This window comes from Spermophilus citellus (assembly GCF_964194105.1).
Source record: "Spermophilus citellus genome assembly, chromosome: 3".
NCBI lineage: Eukaryota > Metazoa > Chordata > Mammalia > Rodentia > Sciuridae > Spermophilus > Spermophilus citellus.
Genome location: NC_138184.1, coordinates 3,998,187 through 4,009,641, shown reverse-complemented (window position 1 = coordinate 4,009,641; position 11,455 = coordinate 3,998,187). Strand labels below are relative to the sequence as shown.

At 53.3% G+C, this 11,455-nt stretch overlaps 1 protein-coding gene across 1 annotated transcript; it reads left to right on the top strand.

Moving 5' to 3' along the window:
* Window positions 1-81: 81 nt before the first annotated feature.
* Window positions 82-7,629, top strand: GTF2F1 (general transcription factor IIF subunit 1). Its single transcript, XM_081286378.1, has 13 exons — window positions 82-344; window positions 431-477; window positions 920-992; window positions 1,601-1,794; window positions 2,542-2,712; window positions 5,599-5,783; window positions 6,179-6,332; window positions 6,416-6,477; window positions 6,554-6,673; window positions 6,813-6,886; window positions 6,962-7,100; window positions 7,191-7,308; window positions 7,384-7,629. The coding sequence occupies exons 1-13, from the start codon at window positions 333-335 to the stop codon at window positions 7,586-7,588; spliced, it is 1,554 nt and encodes a 517-aa protein (XP_081142504.1). The 5' UTR covers window positions 82-332; the 3' UTR covers window positions 7,589-7,629.
* Window positions 7,630-11,455: the final 3,826 nt, after the last annotated feature.

Here is an 11,455-nt window from a genome sequence, read left to right as displayed (position 1 = left end):
GGGCCTGGGTGTGTTGAGTCTGAGATGGGACGGGGAGGGGGAAACACAAATGATAGTTTTGACTGGCCTACAACCCTGGAGGATGGTGCCGTCGGTCAGCAGCGGACTTCCGCTTCCGGCCGGGCTGCGGCGCGTGCGCAAAATGACGTGGGAGGGTTACTTCCGGGTGTTTTTTTCCCCTGGGCCCGCGGCGCTTAGCGCTTGCAGTCTTCGCTATCCTCTCTCGGGATTGGAAGCCTGACACCTAGAGTGCGGCTTGCTCGAGACTAAGGGACGCGGGCCCCGCGGCAGACGAACAGAATCCACATCGGACTGGACCCGACCCACTGACCATGGCGGCCCTGGTGAGTACGAATGAAGCAGGGTTCGGGGGGTCCCGGCGGCGGCCTGGCTGGCGGCCCCTCCTCACCATCCTGCCTCCTCTCCGCAGGGTCCCGGCGCTCCGAATGTTACCGAGTATGTTGTTCGAGTTCCCAAGTAAGTCCCTGGCCCTGCCCACCCCGAAAGAAAAAAAATTGAAACCTTAGCGAGCTTCCAATCAGCTACTTTGTTCTGTTTGAAACTGGTAAAATCTTTGTACATACTGTCACCTCTGCCACTAGTGTCCTTCCATACCAGCTGTGATTCCATCCTGTAAAATTCAGTTCCAGCATTTTCCTTCTCCAGGAAGCATTCCCTGCCTGTGCTCCCTCCTCACTAGGCCAAGTTCTCAGTTATCCCCCACATCTTGGGTTCCCCCAAATCTTTGTTATTCCTCATCTTTTTGAGATTGGGAGGAGATGGATCCAGCTTCCATGACAAAGTGGGGATCCTTGGAGTCTTTCATATGTTCTCAGCACTGTGCAGCACAAAGAGCTGAACCAGGGTGGGTTTGCTGAATGACTAATTGAATTAGCATTGCCTTTTTTGCCCCCTCCAGGAACACAACCAAAAAATATAACATAATGGCTTTCAATGCAGCCGATAAAGTCAATTTTGCTACATGGAATCAGGTAAGTCCTGGGTTCTGGGAAGTGGTGGGAGATTAGAGAATATGACCTTAGACTTAAGGATGGTTATGGTTCTTTAGCTGTAATGGTAACTAAGGTGCCAGAGGCAGTGGTACACACCTATAATTCCAGCTACTGCCAAGTCCAAGCCTGGAGAATCATAAGTTTAAGGCCAGCCTGGGAGGCCTTAGTAGGTGTCTCCATTATCAGATCAACTGTTCTGATATCTCATTGCTTGTGTTCCAGTAACCCTTCTTTTACTAAGAACCCAAAAGCACAAGAGCAATGATGCTGGAAAGTTGGGTATGTCAAAGGCATAAAGTGCCTCTTTAAATGAAAAGAGGAAAGTACAAGGTATTTTGAGAGAGTCTTACAACTTTCGTTGTAATAGATTATTATCATCGTTCTATTTAATAAGTAGTTGTTGTTGTAAGTCCCAAATTCCCTTTACTCAGATTCATCAAGTGCTAGCTAGCATCCTGTGCTCTTTTTGCCAAGAGGGAAATTGGCTTTGTTGGAGTACAGTGTAGTGAGAATTAGGGGTGTTCCTCACAGGAGCACGGCCCAAGCCAAGGTGGGCCCCTGAGAGACTTTTCTTCCTTCCCCTCCAGGCCCGGCTAGAGAGGGACTTGAGTAACAAGAAGATTTACCAGGAGGAGGAGATGCCCGAGTCGGGTGCAGGCAGTGAGTTCAACCGCAAGCTTCGGGAAGAGGCTCGTCGGAAAAAGTACGGCATCATCCTCAAGGAGTTCCGGCCTGAGGACCAGCCCTGGCTCCTACGTGTCAATGGAAAATCAGGCAGAAAGTAAGTGGCAGCGGGAGAAGTGTGCCAACCTAGGGACCACCCCCCACACACTGTGCACTTGTTGGGTGCCCCCTCTGAACCTCAGTTCCCCAGCTGTGTGAGATAACCGGGCCTGCACTTCCTCCCTTATTTTGTTTTTGGTACTTATGCCTGGTTCTGTGGCAGCCCTGAGGGCCGTCAGTGGTGCTTGTCTCTTGTGATGACCTTTTGGAAAGGGCATTCTGGGGCAGAACAGGAAGGGTGATGCAGGTTGGCGCAGGTATTCCAGGTAGAACTGGGTTGTGCAGGGTTCTGGGTGCTCAGGGGGGCCTTGAAAAGTTATAGGCTGGGAAAGGACTCAGAACAAGATTGCCTGGATTTGGGATAACAGCAAGTAAGGGTGGAGGCCATGGGCAGTTGTTTGGGCTCAAGGAGATGGTGGCCTGGGTTGAGTGTCCACTTCAGATCTGCTCCAGTCTGGCTTCTTGAGTTCCTGGTCATAGCCCATGTGACAGAGCCATTAAGTGATTGTTGCATAAGCCCAATATTGAACTTGCTGTACTAAGAGGGAGCGCTGTAACTGCCCTCCAGCTGGGAAAATCGAAGCTGGGTTCGTCTGGGCTTGCCCAGGGCTTGTCATGGGCTTTCCCCAGGGAACCCAGGCAGGTGCTACAGAGGAGGCACACAGGGAGGCACGTGCAAGCCGTAGGCAGGTCCTGTGCACCTGTTTCATGGGCCAGGCCATGACCTGACTGTGGCTCCCTGCAGGTTCAAGGGCATAAAGAAGGGAGGAGTGACGGAGAACACGTCCTACTACATCTTCACCCAGTGTCCTGACGGAGCCTTTGAGGCCTTTCCTGTGCACAACTGGTACAATTTCACACCACTGGCTCGACACCGCACGCTCACTGCTGAGGAGGCTGAGGAGGAGTGGGAGAGGTGAGCTGGCAGGGGCCAGGAGGTGCTTCCCTAGCAGCAGGCCAAGCTGTGCTGGAGTCTGGGCACTTGGCGGACCAAGGCAGTGCCCACCCGCCCACATAGAGCTCTCAGGGAGATATGGACCCTTGGGAGCTGGTGAACCTGGTGCAGGAGGTGGCAGAGCAGCGTGGGGCCAGCTGGCAGCTGCGGGGTTAGCTGCCTTGGTGGGTCTGCTCCACGTGCCACTGCAAGGGGGCCTTTACAAGGGGGCTCAAAAGGGGCCTCCTGATGCAGCCATGGCATTTCTGGCCTTGGAAATGGGGACAGCACAGGTACAGTTGTGGGGCCAAGGACATGGCAAAACAAGCTGGAGCAGAGTGATTGTGGGGAGAGCTGGGAACATGGGCCTTGCAGTCCTAGCTGAGGATCTGACATTCCTGGGTCACTGCAGCCCTGGGGCATCCATTTGGTGCAGGATGGCGCTGTGGGCATGTCTGCAAAACTCTGTCTGCGTGTGTCACAGAGTGGCAGGAATGGCCCAAGGAATCACAGCCCTCAAAGGGCAGAAAGACATCCTCCCTTCCTGGCCCCACCTTTGTTTAATCATTTCCTTGAGTTGAAATTTTCACATTGGGCAAAGATTAGCTTAGCTCCAGTCCCCTTGTCCCCTGGGTTAGCCTCTGGCCTGGGATCCTCTGCCCGCTGCTAGCTGCTGTCTGTGCCTTGCTCTGCTTCTTGACCCCCTGAGGCTTTATTGTGGCCCTGGGCAGGCACCCCCTGTGGTGCTCTCTGCTTTCCTCTCTGTTTGTGATATTGTCTTTAGAATCTGCTTTCACAGCTTCCAGGAGAAAAGTTTGTTTTAATGAGTCAAAGCAGGAGGGATATGCCATCTCTGGATCACAAGTTCAGTCTGCTTAGTCAACAAGCATTGTTGTGCTTCCCTAGCAGCAGGCCAAGCTGTGCTGGCACCTGTTTGATGGGCCAGGCCATGACCTGACTGTGGCTCCCTGCAGGTTCAAGGGCATTTTTTAAATTGTAAATTGTGATATATGACAGCAGAATGCATTATGATTCATATTACACATATGGAGCACAATTTTTCATATCTCTGGTTGTATACAAAGTATGTTCACACCATCGTGTCTCCATACATGTACTTAGGGTAATGACGTCCGTCTCATTCCACCATCCTTTTTACCCTCTTGCCCCCTCCCTTCCCCTCCCTCCCCTTTGCCCTATCTAGCATTCCTCTAATCCTCCCATGCTCCCCCTCCCAACCCCAGCCTCCTATGAATCAGCCTCCTTATATCAGAGAAAACATTTGGCATTTGGTTTTCTGGGATTGGCTAACTTCACTAAGCATTATATTCTCCAACTCCATTCACTTACCTGTAAATGCCATGATTTTATTTTCTTTTATTGCTGAGTAATATTCCATTGTGTATATATGCCACATTTTCTTTATCCATTCATCTACTGACAGGCATCTAGTTTGTTTATATAGTTTCTTGAGGGCCTTGAGGGCCTCAGGCCAAGGGACTAGGGACACCTATTTTTACTCAGCTTTTTTTTTTTTTTTAATTATTATGTTTAAAATTTGTTCTATTTAGACACATGTGACAGTAGAGTGTTACTCATCTTTTTCTGATGTGTAGACAGGCACATTAGAAGCAGAAGTCAGGACATTTGGTCAGCACTCATCAGTCTTATTTATTTATTTTTGCGGGGGCAGGGGCGGGGATCAGGGAATAGAACTCAGGGACACTCGACCACTGAGCCACATCCCAGCCCTATTTTGTATTTTATTTAGAGACAGGGTCTCACTGAGTTGCTTAGTGCCTCACTTTTGCTGAGGCTGGCTTTGAACTCGTGATCCTCCTGCCTCAGCCCCCTAAGCCACTGAGATTATAGGTGTGTGCCACTGCACCTGGCCTGTTTTGTTTTGTTTTTAAGGACAGTCACACTGTTTAACAATGGTCACCACCAGTCATCTACAGAATTTTACCATCTTCCCAAACTGAACCCCAGTGCCTGGCACCGGCCATGATGTTCTCAGTCTCTGGATCTGAGGGTCCCAGGGCCCCTCTGAGTGGAGTCCCGCAGCGTGCAGTGTGTATCCTTGCGTATTTGGCTTTTTGGTTTTTTTCCTTTTTTTTTTTTTTTTTTTCAATGCTAGGGACAGAACCCAGGGCCTTGTGCATGCTAGGCACGTACGCTGCCACTGCGCCACACCCAGCCCAGGGTGTCTTCCATGTTCCCTGAGCATGTTGTCTTTGGATTCATCTGACCTCTACCAGGGCTATTCGCCTTTTTTTTTTTTTTTTTGGTATTAACCACTGAGCTACATCCCCCGCCCCCTCTCTTTTTTAATAATTATGAAAACCTTAAGATTGTGGTTTAAAACATAAAATATCTCGTCACCATTTCTCAGGGTGCGCTTATGTAATGTTAAAGGCATTCACCGTGTTGGGACAGGTTTCGTTCCTTCCTACAGTGCCTGTGAATTTTGCACTCACTGTTGGATGTAGCCCCTGAGCCCTTCACTAAGTGAAGGGCCGTCATTGGTTGCCATGATCCATGGAGTGGTGTTCCAGTGGAAATGTCACTATGCCTGTCATTAAGACAAAGAGAAAGGTACCTGTAAAGGATAAGAGGAGTGTAACATGAATACGAGATGGCCAGTCTGTGGCCTGGGAATGGCCCTGTGCCCCAGGGGGCAGACACTCTAGCACCATCCAGACCTTGAGGCCCTCGGGTGGACGGAGGTGGGCAGCCAGTTCCCTCATGGGATTCCAGTGAGCCCCTTGCTAAGGCAGCGTCTGGTTCCTGTCACCCCCTGGGTCCTGCACACGGAGGTGCAGGTGCTGAGCCCCTGGTCACCCTGCCTTGCCTTCACTTGGCCCACAGAAGGAATAAGGTCCTGAACCACTTCAGCATCATGCAGCAGCGGCGGCTGAAGGACCAGGACCAGGACGAGGACGAGGAGGGGAAGGAGAAGCGGGGCCGCAGGAAGGCCAGCGAGCTGCGCATCCACGACCTGGAGGATGACCTGGAGATGTCCTCTGATGACAGTGACGCCAGCGGCGAGGAGGGTAAGTGTCGCTCGTGCTGACTGTAGATGGAGAGGGGGCTGATGGGATGATGTCACCCAGAGAGGCTTGTTGTCATTGTTGTCCTGGAAATGACGGGCATGAGGGCCACCTGGAAGGCAGGAGCTGGAGAGCTGAGGCACGGCCTCCACTGGGGCTGAATGACTGGCGTCCCTCACCTGGCTCTGGGTGATTTGGGGCAGTGGTGTGTGAGCCTGGGGCTGCGGGCGGCTCTGGACTGGGCTGCTTGCTGTAAGCGCTGCTCGCAGATCTGCCCTCACTTCTGGAAGAACTGGCCAGGCCTGGGGAGCCAGTCATCCACTCCCAGGATGTCAGAACATGGCAGAACCTGAAGGACGCAGTGGTCCATGGCCTGAGTCCCCTCTGCCCTCCCCCAGGCAGCAGAGCCCCCAAGGCCAAGAAGAAGAAGCCACTGACCAAGGCGGGCCGGAAGAAGAAGAAGAAGAAGGGCTCGGATGATGAGGCCTTTGAGGACAGTGATGACGGTGACTTTGAGGGCCAGGAGGTAGACTACATGTCCGATGGCTCCAGGTGAGGCAGGCGGGAGGTGGGTGTGAGACCCTGGCTGGCCTCCAGAGGCGCCCGCTCAGCCTCTGGCCGCCTCTGTCTTACAGCAGCTCCCAGGACGAGGCAGAGGGCAAACCGAAGGTGCCACAGCAGGAGGACGGGCCCAAAGGTAGGCGGGGGCCAGGTGCTGGGGGCAGTCAGCAGGCAGGGTCCCTCCTGCTCTGCTCACCCCGTCCCCTCCCCAGGTGTCGATGAGCACAGTGAGAGCAGCGAGGAGAGCGAGGAGGAGAAGCCTCCTGAGGAGGACAAGGAGGAGGAGGAAGAGAAGAAGGCCCCCACCCCGCAGGAGAAGAGGCGCAGGAAAGGTGGGCTCCCCTTGCCGGCCTCGCGCAGGCCCTGGTGCCCTGCCCCCCACCCCTCCCCCTGGGCCTCCTGCCCTGATGGAAGTGAGGCTGGGCAGGGGGTCTTGCTCTGGTCCTGACTCTGCCAAGCTGGCTCCTGCAGACAGCAGTGACGAGTCAGACAGCTCGGAGGAGAGCGACATTGACAGTGAGGCCTCCTCAGCCCTGTTCATGGCGGTGAGTAGCGGTCTGGGGCCTGGGCCAGGCAGGTGTCTGTTTGCAGGCTCATACCCCCCACCTTAACCTCTGCAGAAAAAGAAGACACCCCCCAAGAGGGAGCGGAAGCCATCGGGAGGCAGTTCTCGGGGCAGCAGCCGCCCTGGCACACCCAGTGCAGAGGGGACCAGCACCTCCTCCACCCTGCGGGCAGCTGCCAACAAACTGGAGCAAGGTGAGCTATCAGCCCCATCTGTGTGCTCCTGAGTCCCTGAGCTAGGGTCCACCCTCCACCCCAAGACTCATCCTGACCCTGCTCCCACAGGGAAGAGAGTCAGCGAGGCACCAGCCGCCAAGCGGTTACGGCTGGACGCCGCGCCCCAGAGCCTGTCCGGAAAGTTGACCCCGCAACCGCCCTCTGGAAAGTCCACGCCCTGCAGCGGGTAAGTTGGTTAGGACGCAGGGGCTGGGCAGGGGCCACTGCAGGATCTCGCTGACCCTGACCCTCTGTTCCTCAGTGATGTGCAGGTGACCGAGGACGCCGTGCGCCGCTACCTGACGCGGAAGCCCATGACCACCAAAGACCTATTGAAAAAGTTTCAGACCAAGAAGACGGGGCTGAGCAGTGAGCAGACGGTGAACTTGCTGGCCCAGATCCTGAAGCGGCTCAACCCCGAGCGCAAGATGGTCAATGACAAGATGCACTTCTCCCTCAAGGACTGAGATCTACCCCTGCCCAATAAAACTGTGTGCTCCAGACCTGCCCACGTCTGCTGCCTGGTTGTCCTGAGTCCTGCGCCCCTGTATCAGCAACCATAGAAGTGCCTGGGCAGTGTCCTTCCCCAGTCACTCTCTGGTCCTGCGTCCTGTTGCCTTACAGGCACCTGGAAGACAGGGCTCTCCTGGCAGCTCAGCACGTGCACTGGGACAGCCCAGTCATAGCAGCTGTGGCTTCGACTGCCTTCGGGGCTTCTGCCTTCAGCCAGGCTCCTGGCCCAAGACCTGGCAAGCGCTCAGTTCCAGTGACTCCACTGTCAGTTGCCCACACTAGTATTTTTGGTTTTCAGATCGACTGCTGTGTTTGGGTGATGTCTTGTCCCTGATGTCTTTGATCCCCTCTTGAATTTTAGGTTTTTATTTTAAGCATCCCTACCTTACAGCCTGTTTGACGAGTCGAGCATCTGCAGTGTCCTCTGCCTTCCCTTGTGGATAGGATATTTCTCAGGTTGTGATTTGGGGTGGGGTCCTCGCAGGCCTACTTTTTTTTTTTTTTCAAAGAGAGAGTGAGAGAGGAGAGAGAGAGAGAGAATTTTTAATATTTATTTTTTAGTTCTCGGCGGACACAACATCTTTGTTGGTATGTGGTGCTGAGGATCGAACCCGGGCCGCACGCATGCCAGGCGAGCGTGCTACCGCTTGAGCCACATCCCCAGCCCAAGGCCTACTTTTTAAGCAGGTCATTCAAGATGGTTTTACCTTGGCTTCCAAAAGTTACTAGGAGTGCGCCCCTGCCGGTTTTGTGTGTGGTTCTCAGCTCAGAGTTCTGTTTGTTTTTTGGTACTGTGGACTGAACCCAGGGCGCTTAACCACTGAGCCACATCCCCAGGCCTTTTTAACTTTTATTTTGAGACAAGGTCTCTCTAAGTTGCTCAGGGCCTAACTTGCTGAGGCTGGCTTTGAACTCAAGACCCCCCCTGCCTCAGCCTTCCAAGCTTCTGTGATTACAAATGTGTGCCACCCTGCCCAGCTCCCCTCAGTCTTTGTCTGCACGGCCACCAGAGCCTCGTGTCCTTTTTTCTGGCTTTAGCATCTGGGCCTATTTTCAGTTCCCTAGGGGGTTTCTGGGGTGTCCTCTCGCCTTTCAAGCCAGGTGATGCTTTTGCATGTCCAGCCCCACCAGGTTCCCTGCAGGGAGGTTTCTGGACAGCAGTGTGGCTGAGAGATTTGGCTACAGCCACTACCTTTGAACCTGTCTTGCATTGTGGGAAAGAACCAGCCCCAGGTGTGGGTGACAGCTGTGGATGGGTAGAGTGAGAAACCTCCCAGTGTGAGCGAACAGGAACACCTGTTTTCTCTAGGACAGGCCATTGGAAACATCCAGTGGTGACCCTTCCTGCCCTCCCCGACCGCTTGGCAGGCTCCCTTACTTCCCCGTAGTACGGTTAGTTTTGATCTTTATGATGATGACTGGCTCCAAGATGTTGTGCTGCTGGCTTATACAATGGTGATGGGTAGACATGCCCTACATAAACTGTAGCTCTGCCGCGATAAAACGAGCTCAGCGCCACCAAGCCTGACTCCCGGAGTTTTCGTGTGTGTGGACTCCGTTGCTTCACCTCCTTGCGGGATGCAACCCCACCACATCACAACATCTGGTGTCCCACAACGTGGGGCGGTCCCCGTGGGACGACTTCTGTGGCAACAAAGGCGAGGTGAGTGCCCCTGATCGGCTTATATGTCTGCGCCTGGTGAGCGCTCGGACCTCTTTGCCCCCTTTTTGCTTTTGGTTTGTGGTTTCAGTTTATTGCCTCTATGATAGGATTTATTAGGGAGGCACATAACCCCCTGCTCCCTGGCTTGCTACAAAGTGGGAGCCCCTTGGTTCATTCAGAAGAAACAAGTAAGGGTTTGGTCTCCCAGTGCCTAAACCATGAAGGTCACGGCTTATAGCCACCCTTCACTTCTGAGAGACAGTGAGGGACATATGGGTGACAGCTGGCCCCCGGGGTGACAGCAGGGAAGTCTCCCTCCCAAACAGCACTTTTTGACCCAATACCCCTTTTCCATGTCCCCTGATTCCTTCCACCTACCCCCTTAACATCAGTGGGCCCCAATCCTAGGATTTCTCCTTCTGAATGCCATAGTAACCGTTGTTCTTTGGCTCTTTGGGCTCAGGATCCTTTCCCAGAGCCGCCGTCTCAAGACCAAAGACCCTGATATCTTTGACTTCAGGGACAATGTGGTTTGCTTGGCTCCCTGTATGTCCTCTGATACACTTTGGGACAAAGAGCTCTGGCATCACTTCCTTGTGTTAGCTGGGAATAGGGGAATTCAAGAAGGCCAAGCCTCCCCCTCCCTTTCTTCCCAGTCCTTACCGCCATCATAGCATGTTTAGGAGGGACCACTGAAGATGATGATGTCAGCCAGCACAATGTCCTTGTAGCTGAAAGGCCTGATCTTAGATTTGAAGGTTCCTCTGCCACTGCCAGCCCCCCTCCACAGGAAGCAAAAGCACCCTTAGGGGCCTCCGCCAACACTTCCTCTGAGGCACCAACACCTGCCTGCCTGAGCAAGGGGACCCCTCCCTGTACCCAGCCCGTAACTGCAGGGGTCCATGGCTCACCTCTCCCTTTATCCTTGGCCTCTACTGCCATCCAGTGGCCAGTCTCCTCCAGCTCCGCAGGCCCCACACCGCCCTATTCTAATAACTTCTTTTTGAATCAATACTCAGACTTGCTCAAGATGAGGTCCCATGCCACCCAGGCTTTCCCTGTTGATGTGGGGCCCAATGTAGCAAATCAGCCTTGGATTGCTCCAACCCAAAAGGATCTAGCCGCCATTCATAAGGCCACCCTAGAAGATGGTCTGGACTCTCCCTATATGGAGCAGCTTATGGACCAATGGGCAGATAATCCCCAAACTCCCCATGATTGGATCCTTACAAGACCCCAATTCCTACAGTGCAAAGCTTCCTCTAGTGATGAATGTGGCCCACGGGCCATCTGCAATGCTGCTGCCCAAGTTGCCATGACCGTGGATATGTGTAAGGTGAAGGAAACCATAGCACCCCCAGGCTGTGGCAGGGGTGGCCCAATACTTTAATCAGGTCCGTCTGTGTGCACAGCGCGCCTTTTTTTTTTTTGAGAGAGAGAATTTTAATATTTTTTTTTTAGTTCTCGGCGGACACAACATCTTTGTTGGTATGTGGTGCTGAGGATCGAACCCGGGCCGCACGCATGTCAGGCAAGCACGCTACCGCTTGAGCCACATCCCCAGCCCACACAGCGCGCCTTTAAGGGTGTCCCCTCTACTCAGGCAGAAGTCCATCTCAGGTCCTTAATTCAAAAACCCAATGAGTGTTTCCAGAATTTCTCTCCAGAGTCGCCCAGGCTGAACTCTGCATGGGTGTACCTTGGGCAATCAAGACAGATAACGGCCCATCCTATACATCCCCAAAATTTACAAAGTTCCTACATAATTGGAACATCACTCATACAAATGGTATCCCCTATAACCCCCAGGGACAAGGTATAGTGGAAAGAGCCCACCGAACCATAAAAACTCAACTACAAAAAGAAAAAGGGGGAAATAAGGGGACCCTAACACTCTCCTGACACAATCATTGATAACTTTAAATTTTTTAACTTTTGATGCATCAGGTCTTTCCCCAGCTACTAAGCATTGGGGTTCCCGCTCCCCCTAGTCCACTGGAAGGACCCAATGACCAATTGGTGGAATGGCCCACACCAACAGCTAACCCAAGGGCGAGGTTTTGCTTGTGTCATTCCAGAAATGGCTTCTCAGCCCATCTGGATCCCGGCAAAGTCCATCCGCCCAGTCCTACAACATGAATCTCCCACCCAGGATGGT